Source organism: Squalius cephalus (assembly GCF_949319135.1).
Source record: "Squalius cephalus genome assembly, chromosome: 3".
Taxonomy (NCBI): Eukaryota; Metazoa; Chordata; class Actinopteri; order Cypriniformes; family Leuciscidae; genus Squalius; species Squalius cephalus.
The window spans coordinates 3,797,924-3,817,541 of NC_137124.1; the positions used below are offsets into that span (position 1 = coordinate 3,797,924).

At 40.5% G+C, this 19,618-nt stretch overlaps 1 protein-coding gene across 1 annotated transcript in view; it reads right to left on the minus strand.

Annotated features, from left to right (window-relative positions):
• Positions 1-19,164, minus strand: part of LOC307156314 (Fc receptor-like protein 5) — a gene marked incomplete at its 5' end in the record, with an annotated part of 41,789 nt that extends 22,625 nt beyond the window's left edge. The window contains 7 exons of the mRNA XM_079867606.1: positions 1,762-1,797; positions 15,973-16,083; positions 16,941-17,186; positions 17,851-18,114; positions 18,203-18,481; positions 18,556-18,840; positions 19,035-19,164. Coding sequence (XP_079723732.1) covers positions 1,762-1,797; positions 15,973-16,083; positions 16,941-17,186; positions 17,851-18,114; positions 18,203-18,481; positions 18,556-18,840; positions 19,035-19,164 — 1,351 coding nt within the window. The remainder of the gene's footprint in view (positions 1-1,761; positions 1,798-15,972; positions 16,084-16,940; positions 17,187-17,850; positions 18,115-18,202; positions 18,482-18,555; positions 18,841-19,034) is intronic.
• Positions 19,165-19,618: the final 454 nt, after the last annotated feature.

Consider the following 19,618-nt stretch of genomic DNA (forward strand, 5'->3'; position numbering starts at 1 on the left):
ACATCTGTTTAGCTATGCATTTAATGAATTAGCACTGTGCCAATGTTCGTCCGACTGTTTGTACTGTACTGTATTTTATTTTTTATTCTTCTTAACTGCTTCTTAACTTGTTATTATTTTAATTTATTTTATGTAAAGCACTTTGAATTGCCATTGTGTTTGAAATGTGCTATATAAATAAACTTGCCTTGCCTTGCCTTGCCTTGCCTTGCCATGGCATGCAGTGAGGAGGCCGCCAGCCCCGCAGCTCTATAGGCCTTCGCCACAAGGGTGGAGGAGAACCTACAGGCCTTGGAGGGGTGCTTAGGGTCGCCGCGGGAAGAAGTACTCTGAGGACACAGTTGCATCGCATCAGAGCGTTCAACCTGGGAAACCCCAGTGTACCCTTTGGCAGCCGCCTGATCGAGAGGAGGCAAGGCGGAGGAGGTCGCCGAGCGATCACGGGAAGACAAGGGTGCCTTCCAGGACCTCGTGACCTCCTCATGCACATCCGGGAAAAAAGGCATTGGAGTCGGGCGCTGACGAGGATCAGCGGCCGCCTCCAAAAACCAATCATCCAGCCGTGAGCGCACTGGACCAGGTGGCGGGGACCACTCAAGACCAATGGCCGCGGCTGCCCGGGAAAGTATGGCCGTCATCTCGGGATCAGACTCGGGCAATGCTGGCACACCCGAAGGTGGCAGCACAGCCGAATCCTCACTTCCCAAGGACTCCTGCCCACCTTGTGATGCAGCGATCGACATCACATCTTCCTCTGGAGCGCCGAATGAGACCCGTGGCAAGTCAGAGGACTGTACAGCGGGCTCATTGAGGACACTCGCGGGTTGCACGGTGCTAGAGGGAGGTGTGGAGCGTGGAATGGTCGGCACTTTGTTCCACACCGTAACCCTCAGGTCACCCTGGCTGCCAGCCGAAGTACCAGCTCTCGTGGAGCCAGTAGATCGGGGTGTGGATGAGGGGACTCTACCATGAAGGTCATTGAGTCTTGACCGCAACCGTGCGATGGGCATGTTCCCGCAATGGGAACATGACTCATCCACAAACGCTGCCTTAGCGTGCTCAATACCCAGACACACAAGACAGCGATTGTGCCCATCAGAGTCAGATATAAATAGACGGCAACCAGAAGTGCACGGGCGAGGCATCTTTAAAAAGACGTGCCGCGTCGCAAGCTCTTTTAGAAAGGAGATTTCTCCGCAAATGTTGAAGCGACCAGGGAGAGAACACACAAACACTGGCAAATCACTGCACAGATAAGCAGGGAATCTGCACTCGCTGGAACTCGCTGTCACACCAACACTTGGAGAGAGGCTCGTTCGAAGAGAAAGAGAGTTGAATCTCAGGATTGGCTGTGGAGTGAAGTACATCAACTTGGCTCCGAAGCGAAAACATATCTGCATGTTGCCAGCGCACTTCCTTATATACCCCCAGGGTGGGGCGGAGTTACGCCATGCAAATTCCTCAGACCCATGGCATTTCTTTGCCATTGGCTCGTTTTATATACTCGAAGATGATAGGCTTTCTAAGCGAAACCCCATTCGTCGTCATCCGACGTAACTCGGAGTGACTACGAAAGGGAACTACAGTCAGATGATTCTGTGAAATATGCAAAACATGGACATAAAAAAAAAGCAAAGAGACAAATGTGGGATCCTGATGTAAACATGAAGATAATTTGGTTATAGTAAACCATATAGTACCATACTATATAACAATTCACATGAGTTAAAAACTAAAATTTACTGCAGTAACGGACAGTACCTCGACTGAGTCCAGAGTGAACGAGGGACATCAGCACTAAAAGCAGAAGAAACACAAATATGAATCATTTCCATTCATTCAACACAATGTAAATCACACACTGAAACATGTCTAGAGTTTATTCTACATGAACTGAAAGTGTTTTTCTGTTGTGATGCTCATTCAGGAGAGAACTGATGGTTTATTCTCCAGCATTTAATATCATCACACACAATGACGTCACAGGACTCGTGAACTGATACGAGAGTCGGTTCAGTGATTTACTGTTTGATTCACTGTTTGATTCACTGATGCTCAACAACAATTAAGCAGTTTGAACTCTGAGCTTCATATGAACATCATATGACATTATAGGCTAATATAGAAGATTTTATTATTAAGCAAATAAGTAATTTAGCTATATATTTGTACACTATTATTTCCTCTGTGTGTGACTTTGGTTTGACTTTCTGAAGCCTGAAGAAAGCAGAAAATTATATTCTAGTATATCACACAAAGACCTTTTCCCCAAAAATATCCATAGAGTGTGTTACCATCTTTGGAAAAGGATGTATGGTATATATGTGTGAGCTGAGCAAAAATCTGGAGTCGTTTTCTGCAGGAGACGCTCGGCTTTGTTGCAAAATAAAGTCTAATATTTCTGGCATCAAAGGGAAGTGATTTTTCACAAAAGAGAGAAACCAACAAAACTACTCATCAATAAATGTGATGTCAGTGTATTTCTGTAACTCTGTCTTCACACTGTCTTCATTTAGCAGAGGCGCAACTGGAAGAAAACAAAACTAGAGGTATTTCGCATTTCATGGAAGGAGAGCTCGATTGCATACAGAGAGGCTTTAAAAGCTGCTAGATCTGCTTATTTTTCAACCCTATTAGAAGAAAATAAACATAATCCTAGATATTTATTTGAAACGGTGGCTAAACTAACGAAAAATAAAGCTTCAAGCCCAGAAGTTTCCAAGCAACACAGCAGTAATGATTTTATGAATTTCTTCACTTATAAGATTGATAATATCAGGGAGAAAATTATAACTATGCAACAGTCTACTACAGTATCGCATCAGGCAGTGCATTGTAGTCTCCCTGAGGAAAAATTTGATTCATTCGTTGCTATAGGAGAGGAAGAATTTACTAAACTCATTAAATCATCTAAATCGACAACATGTATGTTAGACCCTATACCAACTAAGCTACTGAAAGAGATGCTTCCAGAGGTCCTAGATCCTCTTCTTAATATCATTAATTCATCTTTGTCTCTAGGATACGTACCAAAAAACTTTAAGCTGGCTATGATTAAACCGCTTGTTAAAAAAACGCAACTTGATCCTACAGAATTAGTCAATTATAGGCCGATCTCGAATCTACCTTTTCTGTCAAAGATATTAGAAAAGGCAGTATCCTCACAACTGTGTTCCTTTCTTGAAAGAAATGATATCTGCGAGGATTTTCAGTCAGGATTTAGACCGTACCATAGTACCGAGACAGCTCTCGTTAGAGTCACAAATGATTTGCTCTTATCATCCGATCGTGGTTGTATCTCGCTATTAGTGTTACTCGATCTTAGTGCTGCATTTGACACCATTGACCACAACGTTCTTTTAAATAGATTAGAACATTATGTTGGCATTACGGGAAATGCACTAGCATGGTTTAAATCATACTTATCTGACCGTTATCAGTTTGTAGCAGTAAATGATGAGATGTCTCATCGATCACAAGTTCAGTATGGCGTACCACAAGGCTCAGTACTAGGACCGCTGCTGTTCACTCTGTACATGCTACCATTAGGAGATATCATTAGGAAGCATGGAATTAGCTTTCACTGTTATGCTGACGATACTCAGCTGTAAATTTCTTCAAAACCTAACGAAACTTACCAATTCATAAAATTAACGGAATGCATAGCAGATATAAAAAATTGGATGACTCGTAATTTCCTACTTCTAAATTCTGAAAAAACAGAGTTTCTAATTATTGGACAAAAAACTTCCTCACGTAATAACCTAGAATACTGTCTAACACTTGATGGCTGCTCTGTTAAGTCTTCGTCGTCGGTTAGGAACCTGGGTGTGCTCTTTGATACCAATCTTTCATTTGAAAGTCACGTGTCTAGTATCTTTAAAACTGCATTTTTCCATCTTAAAAATATATCTAAATTACGCCATATGCTCTCATTGACAAATGCGGAACAATTAGTTCATGCGTTCATGACATCAAGGCTAGATTATTGTAATGCTCTACTGGGTGGCTGCCCAGCACGTTTAATAAACAAACTACAGCTAGTTCAAAACGCAGCAGCTCGAGTTCTTACCAGAACCAGGAAGTATGACCATATTAGCCCGGTTCTGTCAAAACTGCATTGGCTCCCTATTAAACATCGCATAAATTTTAAAATATTGCTGATTACTTACAAAGCACTAAATGGTTTAGCTCCGCAGTACTTAAGCGAGCTCTTAACGCATTATTGTCCTTCACGTCTATTGCGATCTCAAAATTCCGGCCAGTTGATAATACCTAGAATATCAAAATCGACTGCTGGCGGTAGATCCTTTTCCTATTTAGCACCAAAGCTCTGGAACAGTCTTCCTACCATTGTCCGGGAAGCAGACACACTCTGTCAGTTCAAAGCCAGATTAAAGACACATCTCTTTGACCTAGCATTCACATAATACATTATAGACTTCTATAATTTAATGTTAGGCTGCATAGATTAGGTCAGCCGGAACCGGGAACACTTCCCATAAATCCTGATGTACTCGTTACATCATGAGAAGAATGGCATCTACGCTAATTTTAGTGTCTGTGTTTATCCCGAGGTTTTCCTGCAGCCTGCCGGATCCGGGCCGTATCCAGATCTGATGAAGGACCTTCGCCTGGACCCGATGACAACGCAGTGCTGAAGTGCCAACTAGTCTCTCCCTATGGAGGATCCCTCTACCACTCTACAGATAAGGCGTTTTCGGGAAATTCGTTTCGCGTTCCTACCCCAAAGCAACAAAATAAAATAAAATTCTTTATCAAAATTTATAAGGAAAGACAAGTACTTTGTTTAGGCTTGGCTTGTAGGGAATTCCAAACCTGCGTATTTTCAAATGCACATAACTATAGAACCCACTCTAAATGCGCATGTGAACGCCATCAGCGTTTCTCACAGGTTCGCGTTTAAAGTCTGTGTAGAGGGAATGGTGTCGTCTTAGCGGCCCCTAATTTAATAACAAATGATCGTTGCGACGGAAGCAAATCAATCAAAACTAACTTTAGATGGAAAATAACTTAACTCTGCTATAAAGCCAAAACAATCTCTGTTACCTTAAATTATACGCTTATCTCTGTGAAGCTGCTTTGAAACAATCTACGTTGTTAAAAGCGCTATATAAATGAAGATGACTTGACTTGACTTGACTAAGTAAGCAACTCGACAATCGACTACTGTGGACTTCGACCGGAAACAGTAAGTATGTGTATGTGCTGTATGTGTATAACACTGTATGTGCGTACAGTGGTTGTGTGTGGGGGACACACAACCAGTCAATGACGTCAGAGGTGACTCTGCCGAAGGAAGATACAAGCTTACCGTAGGAAGCATGCCGTTGAGAAATATACGGGATCACCGTAGGGATCACAACGTATGGGCCCCACCTAACACAAGTTTCACAAGCATACAAGTGATAGGACTAGTATCAGACGCTCCGCCACGTCTACTACCGACAGGGGGCTCAGAGGTAGGGCTGTCGCGGTGAAGGATTTTCCCTTGCGGTAATTATGAGTGGCTCAATAGCGCGATATGCGGTTTTACCGCATTTATTAATTTATTTTGATTTATTTTGATTTATTTGTTGCTATATAAATAAGTGTTACGATGTGGTCAGCATGCACAAAAACGAGTACATTTTCAGTAACCAATAAACCGAAACTAAACAGCGTATCTGCGCATTGAAAGCCTGTCACTCAGCGCGCAGTTGTTACGGCAACGGACTGTCTTTGAGTGAGTCATAAACCATTCATTCAACAACACGTTCAAAAACGCTGATTGATTCATTAAAAGATAGTAATGAAACAAGGTTAATTATTTTTAACTCAGAGCTCCACTTTTCAAGGCTCAGCTGACCAGCAATGCGTTGCATAGGTAACGCTGAAGCTTCACTTAATAGAGACAAATGGCATTGATTCAATGCGTGACTCACTGAGTTTTGTTTCCCGCGACCGCGAGTTCCTCGCGCTGTGGATGCTGACCAGTGCTGTCGCTGATGCCATTCATGGTAAATACCCTTTATTTTAAACATTAAAAGGATGACAGGACAAATATTTAACTTTCCTTGGACACGGCAACCTTTTCACGAGTATGACTTGACCTCAAAGACAGACGCAGGTAATCGCACGCGCTCAGTCGATCTCTCTCATTCACTGTCTGTTTAGGCTTAAGTGCAAATCCACGAAGCCTCTGTACAAATCACCATGATAAAACCATGATCACCACGTCTTATTATCATTATTAACTTATTTAACATTCAATGCACATGCACGAAGTTCAAAACAAGAAGGGTAACGTTATAGCCTTATGAAAAAAGAAAAGACATGAATATCGCGGTTGCTGCGGTTACTTGAATTCCTCTGCGGTTGGCTTGTCAGTAGCGCGGTACTGCGATATTACGGTTATCGCGACAGCCCTACTCAGAGGAACTCAATAGAGTTCCGTAAAACTCACCAGAGTAAATTTATGCACTTATCCAGTCCAAGGAGGGGAATGGCGTAGCAAGCCGACACTAAACTCAGGCTAAGTGAGGCTGACTTCAATGAAGGAGCCTACTAAGCCGTGAGTTCAGTACACATTAGTGTAATGTCACCCAACCCCTAACACAATATCTGTTCAGCGAGGATGTTGATGCTTAGGAAAGAGCATACGCTCCAGATGGAGGGACTCTTAACCCAAGTGGACACGGTGCACCTTGGACTTCCACCAAGATGATGGCCACACATTCCCACGTGGGCCAACCATCGCACAGGGAACCACCCTCCTTTCTGCTGGTCCCCAAACAGACAAGAAGTCAGTCTGGTACTGAGACTTTGCGTTCTGTATTACCACCGCAGAGTGAGAGAAGCAGAGAAAAGTCAGGGCTGGGTCTGCAGCGCTCGCAGGCTCACTATCTATTCCCATTACAGGAGAGATAGGAGTAGTGTTGTTTTTGGTGGCCTGTTTTAATTTTAGTTTTAGTCTAGTCTTTGTGTCAAGCTGTCGTTTTAGTTTTTATTAGTTTTAGTCACGTTCATACTCTTTTTAGTCTAGTCAAGTTTTAGTCGACGAAAACTGATGACATTTTAGTCTAGTTTTAGTCGACGAAAACTGATGACATTTTAGTCTAGTTTTAGTCAATGAAAATTGTATTTTAGTCTCTTTTTAGTAATGCAATTCTATTTAACCCAGTCAATATAGAATTTCAAACAAGGTTATCTTATTAGTATATTTAGGGCTGTGACGGTGGCAGTTTTTTTTACCACCGCGGTAATGGACCAACTACCGGCGGTGGTTGGGGGTTATTTAAAAAAAATAAAAAAATAAAAAAAAAAACTCGTTTTATATTTCCACACAAAGACGCGTGATATAGCACTCTGCGCTCTGAGAGGGATGTGGGACACGAGCAGGAAAGAGACCATCGATCTCTTTATGATATCTTCGTGTTTTCTACTTGATGTAAATTGGTCTGAAGAGCGAATTTTATCCTCCACAAGGGCGAAATATTAGGCTGTTTGAGATTGCGCTGCCAGAGAAAGTGAAACTAAAAATCACCCGCGCGTGTGAAACTATGGGTTCACGCACAACTCTCTCATTCGTCGTGACGTTATAACATTTCGTCTCGTCTCGTTTTGGTCAACGAAAATGAAGAGACATTTTAGCATAATTTTTATTTTGTAAACCACATTTTAGTCTCGTTTTTATTCGTCAACGATATTGCATTATACATGTATTTTAGTCATCGTCACATGACCAGCATTTACGTCTCGTCTCGTTTTCGTCAGGTGATAACGGTTCGTTGACGACAATACTTCGTCATAATTTTCGTTGACGAAAGCAACACTAGATAGGAGCCTTGGCATATATCCAGGCCAGGGTCCCCTGCAGGAGTAGCCCTGGCCCGAATCCAGGCACACTTCGTCAACTGAAATGATGCAAGTTCTCACCTTCTGAGGAGTAAAACACAATAGGAGAACTTAAAACAGGTCTTTAACTCGATACCTGACTACTCAGGGGACCGCTCCGAGTGCATGGCACTGGAGAAGTCTCCGAGAAGGTAAGAGCTATGCAAGAAGGATGACCCCTTGCATTGCTCAGTAATCAGACGATCAAATTGTATTCCCTCAGAAGCCGCACCGTGACGTGCCGTGAGAACATCGTCACCCAGAAAGATGAAGCGGAAGCCACACCCCACATTTCTAGTGCAGGAGGGAAGTCACAAAATTACCAAACATCTCAGGGGTTCTTATTGCTAAGAACGCCAATTAACCGGTTCTACTTCAGATCACAAGCAGGCCTCCAGTATGGAGGGGACTCACGCAGAAGTATTAGTATCCATAGCTCTTTCAGAGGTACTGAGTAATGAACCACCACAACCAAGCTGCCGTTTAGGGCTCAGTGCGGATGCCATCGATGCCCATCTCTGAGTGACTCAGAGGAAGTCAGAAGGCTCTCGAGGAATAAGTCTAATTGGGCCAGAACGGGGCAACTGAAGACTGTTCCATTCTTACATAACACACTGACGTGCAAGAAAGCTCCTTTTCACACCTTTGATTCATAAAAAAAAAAAAAAAAAAAAAAAGCATTAGATGTCGATGCTGTGAAATAGGGATGGGCAAATGAAGCCTCATGAAGCACTGAGGCTTTCCCCTGAATGTTCCGGGAAAAGATTCGAAGCATCAAAAGTGTCGAAAACAGCGCCATCTTGTGGCAGGTCAAATTTATAGCAGCCATAAACCCAAGTGCGCAGCGCCATTGTTTTATCTATTGAGCACAAATAAAAGCCTGTAATAATAATATAATTCACATATTAACATGTGGCAATAGATTAAATGTAACAATTATATTAATACTAATTATAAAAATACCAGCAGAGTTGCTTGATGCAAGTAAATGGTGGTCTAATTATTTTATGGTTTCTATGCTGTTTATATGTCAAAAAATATATATATATATAGTAAATGTTAGTAAATGGACTTAAAACAAAAGCCTGTAGAGTAGTGGTCTGGGTTCAAACATTCCGACACGCAAAGTGAAGCATTCACATTACTGGAAAGAAAGTGAGGCTTCGTTTTTCATTGATCACGTGTTTCTCTGAAACCAATACGCGCTCCGACACAAAGCTTCATGAGAAATTGCGCTTTGTACGCGATACGCGTTTTGAAGCTTCAGTGTCAAATGTAACATCACTACTGTGTAATGCTTCAAATGTACAGATTATGCATTTGGCGTGAAGGGAAGTTGCAGTTCAGCAGGCTCTGATGGCTCTAGTATTACAGCTGAGGTCAAGCATAGCGAGGCTGGATCCAGCAACACGGTCAGTGCCCGCTGATGATGACCAACAACACCTCTCCCCTCCCTACCTGTACCTGAGCCAGTGAAGAGGATGGCAATCAAACTGAAGCCGTAAACTCAAATGAAATCAGTAGTAGCATTATTTTGCCTGCACTAGTAAACTAGTTACTCATTTTAACAATGATGGTATTTAATATTAATTCCCAACATTGCTGAGTGTTGAGAAATTAGTTCTTAACTCAACAATTAGTATAAAATTTAAATAAAATATCTGCAAAATATGAATAAATGGTACCACTTTAGATTACAGCCCGGAAAGTACTACATATTTAAGACAAATTTACAGCGTAACTTTCGGTAATTATAGTGTACCTATGAAGTACTTCCATGTAAGTATTAGGGAACAATATGCAAAGTTTGGGGAATAAAGGGGTAACAACAAGGATAATTAAAAAAAAACATTTATACTGTAAGTATTATAGAACTAAGGGTTATTTATTCTACTATTATGATACAACAATCTTACATTTGGGAGCAATTTAGCGAGAACATACACTGTGCACCTTTTTGGTAATAATTGTGTACCAATACAAGCTGTATAGGCTTTTTAAAAATTACAGGGTACATATCTACGCATTTATAGCCTACAGTTTTTATATAGCAAAAGTGCAGATGTTTAAGTTTGAGCTTACATGCTTCAAGGCAAGTAAAGCTAAAACTATTGCATTTTTTTTATATATATACTGGGAAATATACTCTTGTTCTATGTAGTTACAGGGTAAGTACAATAAAAAATACATACAGACAATTTTATAATACTGACTTGGAAACCTTTATAAATTGGTCCCAAATGTGATTGTTGTATCATAATAGTAGAATAAGTACCCTAAGATCTACAATACTTACAGTATATAAAAAAAATATATATATTTCTCCCGGTTGTTATACCCCTTTATTCCCCAAACTTTACATGTTGTTCCCTTATACTTGCATGTAAATACTTTATAGGTACACTATAATTACAGAAAGTTACACTGTAAAATCGCTTTAATTATGCAGTACTTTCCGGGCTGTAATCTAAAGCTTTACCGAATAAATAAATATGTTTAAAAGGACAACAAAAGTCTGAGACACTTTCTGATTGTCAAGCATTGGTGGAAAATGTTCATATGCTGACGTAATGGATTTATTCTGGAAACCTGTGGTTATTCTGACACACGTGTGAACTGACATCATACAACAACTAAATATGAAGTTCAGGAGAACTGGTTAAAAATAACTGAAACGTGTCTCAGGAAAGAGAAGGTAGTTCTGAGAAAAGCTCTACTTTGTTTGATAAACTGTTTGTCCATAGAATGACAATGAAATTTAATTGGCCAAATACTTTTTGCAGTTATTTCTCAATAAGAGAGTCAGAGAGAAATAGAAGTGATAGAGAAGATGAGTGTGTGTTCGGTCTCTGTTCTCAAACTCTCTGAGTCTCTGATGGAGAGATTATTTAAATATACAGCATCATTCAACACTAACTCACATCAACATAAATACATCTGATTTATCTCAACTACTTGAAATAGAAAGAAAGATATTACAACCAAACTAAGCAAAAATACAAGCACACATTGCCTCCATCTTTCACACGCATTATCACACAGATAAATGCATCATAAACCTCTTTATCTGATCAACACGTAACATCATCACATACTGTAAGATCTGATCAATAAATAATACAATAAGCAGTGAGACTGTGGATTCATAGACTCTCCTACACAACAATCATTATTATATCCCATCTTCAGCTGAATATAATGCATTAGGAACAGAAAACAGAAGATAGTAAAGAATATGATCTTATACTCACAGATGAGAGGCAGTGCACAGGAGCCCATACTGTCACATTAATAGACAGTTTTAACAGGGCTGAGTGTTAAAACACACACTTCCTGTGTTTGAAAGAGATGAGGGAGGAGGAGATAAACTTACACAGAAATACACAGATAAAGAAAAGAAAAGCTTCCCACTCGTAATTATGACTTTGTGGTGCAGTTCATGTGTGTTCAACTCGTAATTACCATCTTTCTGACAGGACTTGAACACACCAGTCAATGTTTTTACTGACACTTACAGGAATTGGACACAAGCATATTTTATGGGTGGAATGAACATGATCGGGTCATTCCCTCTGACAGTGAGCTTGAGGAGAGTCAGGAAGAGAGGATCCCTGAATCAGGCTTGAGAGACAGTTAGGGGTCAGGGGTCAGTTAGGGGTCAGTCAGTAAAGTAATGTGTGTATGCATGTGCATGTGTATCTGTAAGGATAGTAGTGGGAAGGGCAGTTTAGAAGACATATTTCATCACTTCTAAACAACCCTTTCTCCTGCCATCCTTTTAGAGAAGAATTAACATGGTTCTGGATTTCTAAAAAAGGGAAGTCAATTAAAATTACACAGACATTATGTGAATCTTTGATCTTGTGATGATATTTTGAGGTTTATGAAACTAAAGATGCAGATCATGCATAAATGTTTCCTCTACTCTGGTTAAAACCACAGAGCAGAAACAGAGCAGAAGTCAAACCACAACTATGAGCTCAACTCTATTATTAGGCCTGAAGAAATAGGTTGGCTGTGAAAGCACAATCATCTTTAAGTGTCCGGAAAGAGACTTGGCCAGTAGATATTTGGGAATAACCCATTTATTTGTCACCACATATCTCAGAAATTGGCAGTTTCCCTTATGGAAGTATAGCCTATATATTGGTTTTTTCCATAAAAAAAAAAAAAAAGAATAGTAATAATAATGATAATAATAAAAAAAGAAGAAAAAAAAGAAAATGTAGGTACCGGTAGGTATAAACATACATAATGTAGCAGCGCTTGGCTCCTTAATAATGGCAGAAAGTCTCTAATGGGTGCAAACATGTTTTATTCTCCTAGAATCAGCATGAGCACCGTGAAAACTAGAAGTAAACACACAAATAGCTTGTTAATGAATCTTTGGCATGCCACACATTTACAAATAAATCCTCAACTCTTTTACAGTGCATCATCATGCATTTGTGGATATGTGCAATGCATATTAAAAATAACAACACATACATCAATAATTTTCCCACTTAACACACGCAGCTTTCCTGTTACAAGATACACAACAAAACAATCTCCAGTAACAGTCAATATAGACATTTTACACCCTTATCTCTTATACATTGAGTCAAATAATACACACCTCGCTCCGCTCACCAAGGGTGCAAACTTTAGACTTGCTGCTTTCCTGAATTAGCCGCTAGCTTGAAGGTCTCAGAAAAATCAGGCGAGAGCAAACTGTTGATCAGCTATACAGGTTCTCTTCTTCTTCTTCTTCTTCTTCTTCTTCTTCTTCTTCACACGCATCACACACATGACCAGCATCGGCCAATAGTGAGCCTACGTGTGACGTACAACACAGATGCGCTACGCAGTTATACTACGTGAAAAAACTCGAGGCCCAGAGAGAAGGAAATGAATGGTGGAATAAAGTTATTTTTTTATATTTTTTTGGGCACAAAAAGTATTCTCGTCGCTTTATAAACTTAAGATTGAGCCACTGTAGTCACTTGGACTATATTAACGATGTATTTAATGCATTTTCTGGGCCGGCAAGTTTCAATGTCTTAGAAGCCTATGGAGGAGTGATCCAGCTCTCAGATTTAATCAAAAATATCTTAATTTGTGTTCCGAAGATGAACAAAGGTCTTACGGGGTTGGAACAACATGAGGGAGAGTAATTACTGACTTTTGGGTGAACTAACCCTTTAAATATCTCTGCACCCTATACTTGTCCATGACAATTTCTTGCTTTTCTTCTAACAACCGCAAATCAATAGACATTTCTTTATAATCCTATGGTGGAGCAGCTGGGAAAGGTACAGTAGTACTTACTTTCAGATCATTAAACCCCATTTCATTTACCTTATCATTAGCTGCGTTTACATGGACACTTATAATCGGATTGACGGCTCAATCGGACTAAAAAACCTTCATGTAAACACCTTAATCGATCCGATTGAGCTCGATCCGAATGAAATTTCGATCGGATTGAAAGGGGTGGTTTATCCCTTTTGTAATCCAATCGAGAGAACATGTAAACACTTGATCGGATTGAAAACCGAAACTGAAAGGACTGCGCATGTGCGATGACGTTAACTAGCGTAATGACGTATGACGCGCGGAACGAGCTGTTCTTCCTGTTGAATAAAGTGTCATATTAATAAGTGTCCCGTCATTCTAAAATTCTCATTTCACTCGCACGTCTGTGAAGTGAAGCAGGACAACATCCCACCAGTCCTTGTTTTGGATTCTCATCCACAGACGTCTGGTTTTGGCCGCGGGGAAGGGCATTTTTACTGCGTGATCAATAAGCAGCACGGCAAATATGCTCTAAATTATGACCAGAGACGAATTAATATTACGTCTGCTGTTTAAAACAAATAAAGAACCAATAGAGGAGAATATTTATGCGCGAAAAGCGGGAAACTCTGTATATTCGTGCAGTGTGCGCATGTCAAAACATCAGATCTGATTTGAAACTTGTGACATATAAACGCGCACATCAACCCGATTACTTTATTTATCATTCATGTAAACACCTTGTTCGGATTCATCAATCGAATTGATTTCATTCCAATTGTGTCCATTTAAATGTCACCGCTAGGGCCGAGAACAACCACCACTCTGGAGGAGCTACACCAAAGTACACCAACGAGGTCAGACAACGACGTGATATAAAAGCTTGATTATTTTTATTGAATACAAAAAAAAACTTTAAGGAAATGTCACTGACACAGGACTCCTCGTAGGGGCCGCTCGTTGAAACAGGTCAAAGGAGTCTTCAATGGAGGAAGACTCAGGCCAGCCGGCAGTTGGTCATCTCCTTTAACAGAACAGCAGTGTGGGGGGACAAAGGGCGTTAGCTTTCAGGTAATAGCAGCGGATGACTGGGTATCTCCGCTTGTAGGACCACAGTGGGGGGATTGGACAGAGGACCAGGACCTTCCAATGAAGAGCAGCAGACAACAGTATGTGGTGGGCAGAGCACAATGACTGTCAGATAAGGCACAGCAGACAACAGTATGTGGTAGGCAGGACACAAGTGACTACAGGTAGGTAGCGGCTGACAGTGGGCTTTCTCTTTTCACAGGCCAACATCAGACAACTGAGTGGCACCTTTCTTTCACAGGGCAGCGCCAGATAGCGGGATCTCTCTGTTCACAGAACAGCAATGGTGAGTACAGAATCCAGCAGTTAATAACTGAGTCTTCTCTTACCACAGGACAGCAATGGCAGAATGCAGCGGCGGATAACGGGATCTCTCTGATAATGCAGATCTTCACAACGACACACCGAGCTGAACTTCTTTCTTTACCACAGTGGCATGAACTGGGACACCTGTACAAAGCTTTACCCACAGCAGTTCAAATTATTTCCTGACGAACCCACTGGGCTAAACGATCCCCAACAAAGATTTCAGAGTGCTGATAACGTCTAATTTTCCCTTACTCGTGCATGTATCAAACCACTGTAAATCCTCACACGTGCTCACTTAAATCTTCAGACACTGCAATGACACACCACTTCACAGTGAAAAGTATACCTTCACTCCCTCTCGTCGGGGCCGGCCAGTCCACCGTCATGATCTGTATATCCAACAATGCTTACGCTCGTTCCGTTCTCCCAGTCCTACTGGCCAATCTCTTGTCCGTTCTCGATCTCAAACGGGCCCCGCGCCTCAGCCGCACTTTATCCTTCCCGTCTCCACTTCTGTGGCTTCCCTACAGCTTTTGCCTCTCTTGCTCTCGTGACTCACACTTTGATTGCGACCGCTATGCCACTCTTGCATCTTCGAGCCGCCACTTTTAAATCCCCCATTGGAGACACGCGCTCCAATGGCTGCTTAATTAGCCGCTGCAGCTGCCGCTTGTCAACTCGTTTTGGCTGCAGACCCATATATTACACTTCCATAATCTAATACTGACCTGATCAATCCTGTGTAAATTGTTCTTAGAGCAGATCTAGTTTAACTCCACATAGACACCTCATTACATTTATAGTTTTCATGCATTTATCAATTAGTTTTTTGTATATGCAGTGCCCATGTTAATCTTTGATCAAACCATATGCCCAGGTATTTAAAGGTGTCAACCCTTTCCATTTCATTAGCAGACAATTTCATTAATGTTTCAGTCATAACTGAATAATAAAGACATTGTTTTTGAATTAGATGATGGTTTACAAATGTGAAAAACCAAGAAAAACACCTCTAAAAAACACTTAATTTCAACAGTTATTCATTTACACAGAACATTTGATACAGAATAAAACGATGTATTTACTCAAACAAGCAAACAAGAACAAGCAACAGTATCATTGTCAAGCTTTCACTATTGAAGAACAGACTAACAACACAAGCTTATGACAAATATACATCTTATAAGAAGAACAAACTACAATATTTTCAAACCATGTTAAAGGACAAATAAATGCTGACAGAACATTCACACATGTGGACAGAATTAACTCTTTAATATCAGATTGAAGTTTCTTCCTCTGTTACGGCGTACTGACTCTGGTCTTCAGCAGATGAGACTGAAATACACACAAATCATTGATTCAGTGAGAGAGAGAGAGAGAGAGAGAGAGATGTGTTACCTCTCGCTCTGTAACATTTGTAAAGCAGCACGACTGTCGCTAGCAGATATGGAGAAGCGGCCAGAAGAGAACTGAGGATTTTGAGGACAGAAATCTGAGCTGAACGTGACACTGGAAAACAGAAACACAAGAACTTTATTGAGCAACATTACAGAGCTCTGAAGGGCTTTCAGAAAGTTTCTCCAGGAACCCAAAGTTTGTGAGTGAATATAAAAGCTCATATTATTCCACCACCATTTCTCTCTTACAGCTCTGTGTTAAAGGAAGAGTTCATTCACAAATATATATTCTGCCACATTTACTGACCTTCATGCTGTTCAAACCTGTTTGAATTTCTGTCTTGTGTGGAAAATAAAAGATATTTTGAAGGAACTTTTAATTTCATTGTATGGAAAAAACAACAATTCCCAAACACCTTCTTATATGATCCACAGAATAAAGAAAATCACACATGTTTGGAACGACATGAGGGGGAGTAAATGATGACATCATAGTATATTAATATAAGTTATTCATTTTAATGTTTAAGAGGTACGTATAATTGTTTTCCTTCAGACCAAAACTGTATGTTTGACACTGAACATATATGAGCACAATCAGATTCATTCCTGCTTTCAAATGAAAAACTGAATTTATGAAAAGTCTCTAACAGTCTCTTGATTTCATTGAGTTGTGTGATGTTTTTTATAAGGTGTTGATTTGACTATATTTCAGCATATTTTGCATGTGATTTGATAGTTCAACTTAGTTATGTGAAACAAACACAGTTCTGTCATGAACAACTGTCATCACAGAGGATGATGTGATTGCAGACTGAGTTAAAGACCGGTCCGCCAGCGCCATCTAGAGTTTCATGACAGAACTTTGTATTTGTCAACACCTGATTGTCTCCAGCAGAAATAAGAGACAGAGACTCATATATATGAATAGTGTGGCGTATCTCATCAGATGCTCATGAATAAAATAACCTCTGACTGAGATCCAGCTGTGGAGTGACTGTCCTCTCTCTGTTTTACAGTAGTAGAAACCCTCATGTGACTTTGAGACAGTAGTGATGCTCATCTCTCCTGTCGTCTGATTCTGGATCAGTGATCCGTCTTTATAGAAATCAGCGCTGAGGATCGGGGAGTTTGTAGATCGATGTAAACAGTGTAGAGTCAGAGTCTCTCCCTCAATCACAGGATCAACAGAACTCTCCAGAATCACCTCACCGTCTACAAACACAAGAAACACATCAACAGATGTAGTGACGACACAGGCTGTGTTAATCAGAGCCATACTTCAGTTATTAATAAGATCTGGAGGGTCAACATGTTCACGACCTTTAATCTGAGAAACTTTTATTCAGCAAGGATTCATGATCAAATGTGACGCATTGATCAAAAAAGACATTTATGCTACAAAAGATTTATATTTCAAATAAATGCTGTTCTTCAAACTTTCTTTTCATCAAAGAAGAAAATAAGCATTACGTTTCCCCCCCCAAAAATTCTTTAAACATTGATAATAATCATAAATGTTTCTTGAGAAGCAAATCATCATATTAGAATGATTTCTGAAGGATCATTGTAATATTACATTTTTGTAATATTTCATAGGTAATAATACTGGAAAATGAAAGTTTTCATGCATTTTTGGTCAAATAAATGCAGCCTTGGTATCGAACATATTTCAAAAACATAAAAGAAATACCAATCCCAAACTTCTGAATATTTTATTTTATTATAGAGTTTAAATCTTGATATTCACTGTGCAGTACTCTGATATTCAGTTAGTTTATGCATAATCATAAGACTGAATTCTCAATTATATTAATTTTTAATCTTGCACAGATTGTTATTTATTGTGTTTTATAGTTGTAAGCGTGATTGGACTCACCATGTACAGTGATGTTTCGAGGACGCCGTTTCTCTCCAGATTCAGACTCACACCAGTACACTCCAGTGTCAGATGTGCTGAGAGAGTCCATTACACATCCAGATCCTGTTTGATTTGCACAAGTTTGTGTGTGTTTGTCTGTGTATCTTCTCACTGTCCATCCAGCAGAGTTACTCTGATCCTCACAGCTCAGAGAGAGAGAGTCCGATGAGAAGTGTTGACTTCTGCTGGGCTTGATGACCAGAGACACTGAAGCAGAAACTCCTGAAAAGAGGAAAATCTCCATCAAAACTGACAGCACAGAGACTGCAGTGAAACACAGATCCGGATGAGCACAAGCATAAACCCTCACCAGTGATCCACAGTGTGTGTGAGCTGCTGTTGTGTGTGTAATAGGCTGGTCGTCCTCTCTCTGCTCTGCACGTATAAACTCCTGTGTGCTGTAGAGCAGCAGGACTGAGAGTGTAAGATCCTCCAGCTCCTCTGCTGCTGTCTGACAGATGATCATGATCTCTGAACCAGCTGAACGTCCAGCCTTTAGAGGAGCCTGAAACCTCACAGGTCAGAGTCACTGATTCTCCTTCAGTCAGCCACGGCTGTGGAGACACTCGCACTGATGCCTGAGCTTCAGCTGAACAAAACATCACGAGTTACAGAGCCGTAGAGAAACTGATGGAGAAGCTGATCACACACACACACACTCACCTGAGACAGTCAGTGTAACAGCATCACTGCGCTGAGAGCTTTGAGTGTGTATCTGTCCTGTACAGGTGTATTTACCGCGGTGAGAGAGATCAACACTGCTGATGTTCAACTCTTGTGTTGAGGTTCGGCTGACAGTGTTTTTATATTGGTTGTTGGTTCCCTCTATTTCCCATCTGTATGTCCACTCAGTGTCTCCTGCCCACTTTATATCACATCTGAGAGTGACTGTTTCTCCTCTAAACACTCGTTCATCAGGTCGTACCGTCAGCACAGCTTTAGGACTCTCTGTACAAACACAGATTATTGCATTTATAGTTTCAGAAGTTGTGTAGATATTGTCTCTGATCTGTATTTGTTGCATCACACACTACAGTCTCTCTCACCTGTAACATTTACCCAAATAATTGAGTAAACTCAAATTTACCTGGTTTCAATGTCTTCAGGTTAAAGTGATGTGACGAAATGATGAACACACTCACCTGATACTGTCAGTGTAACTCCATCACTGATCTCTGAGTACTGTGGGGTTTCAGTCTGAGTTCCTCTACATCTGTACAGACCAGCATGAGACGGATCCACAGATGTGATTATATAGATCTGGGGTCTCATTTATAAAACTGTGCGTAGGAACCTTACTAAAAGTGTACGTGCGCCCGAAAGCCAAAAATGGCGTACGCAAAAAAATATTAAGACTTATAAAACCGTTCGTACGCCAGAACCTGCGCAGAATTCACTTTATAAGTCCCAGTCAGCGGAAGATTGTGCGCACATGCGTCTCCACCCCGAAATAACCATATATGGAGCTTACAACGCCTAGTTTTACTATGCAGATCCTCATCTGCATATCATTTGCATATGATTATTCATCCACGTGATAACGTTTAACGGTACAAGACACATTACATTAATAAAAATCAAGTAGTTCCCTATCCTTGCCTTGTTTTTGAATACATAAATCAAATAGTGTAAAATACATTTCAGAGAAAGTTTTTCTCAATCTTTTCCACTGGCCGAATTGTATTTTTAATTGATTTATATTTTTAATGGAAACAGATAGGCCTTG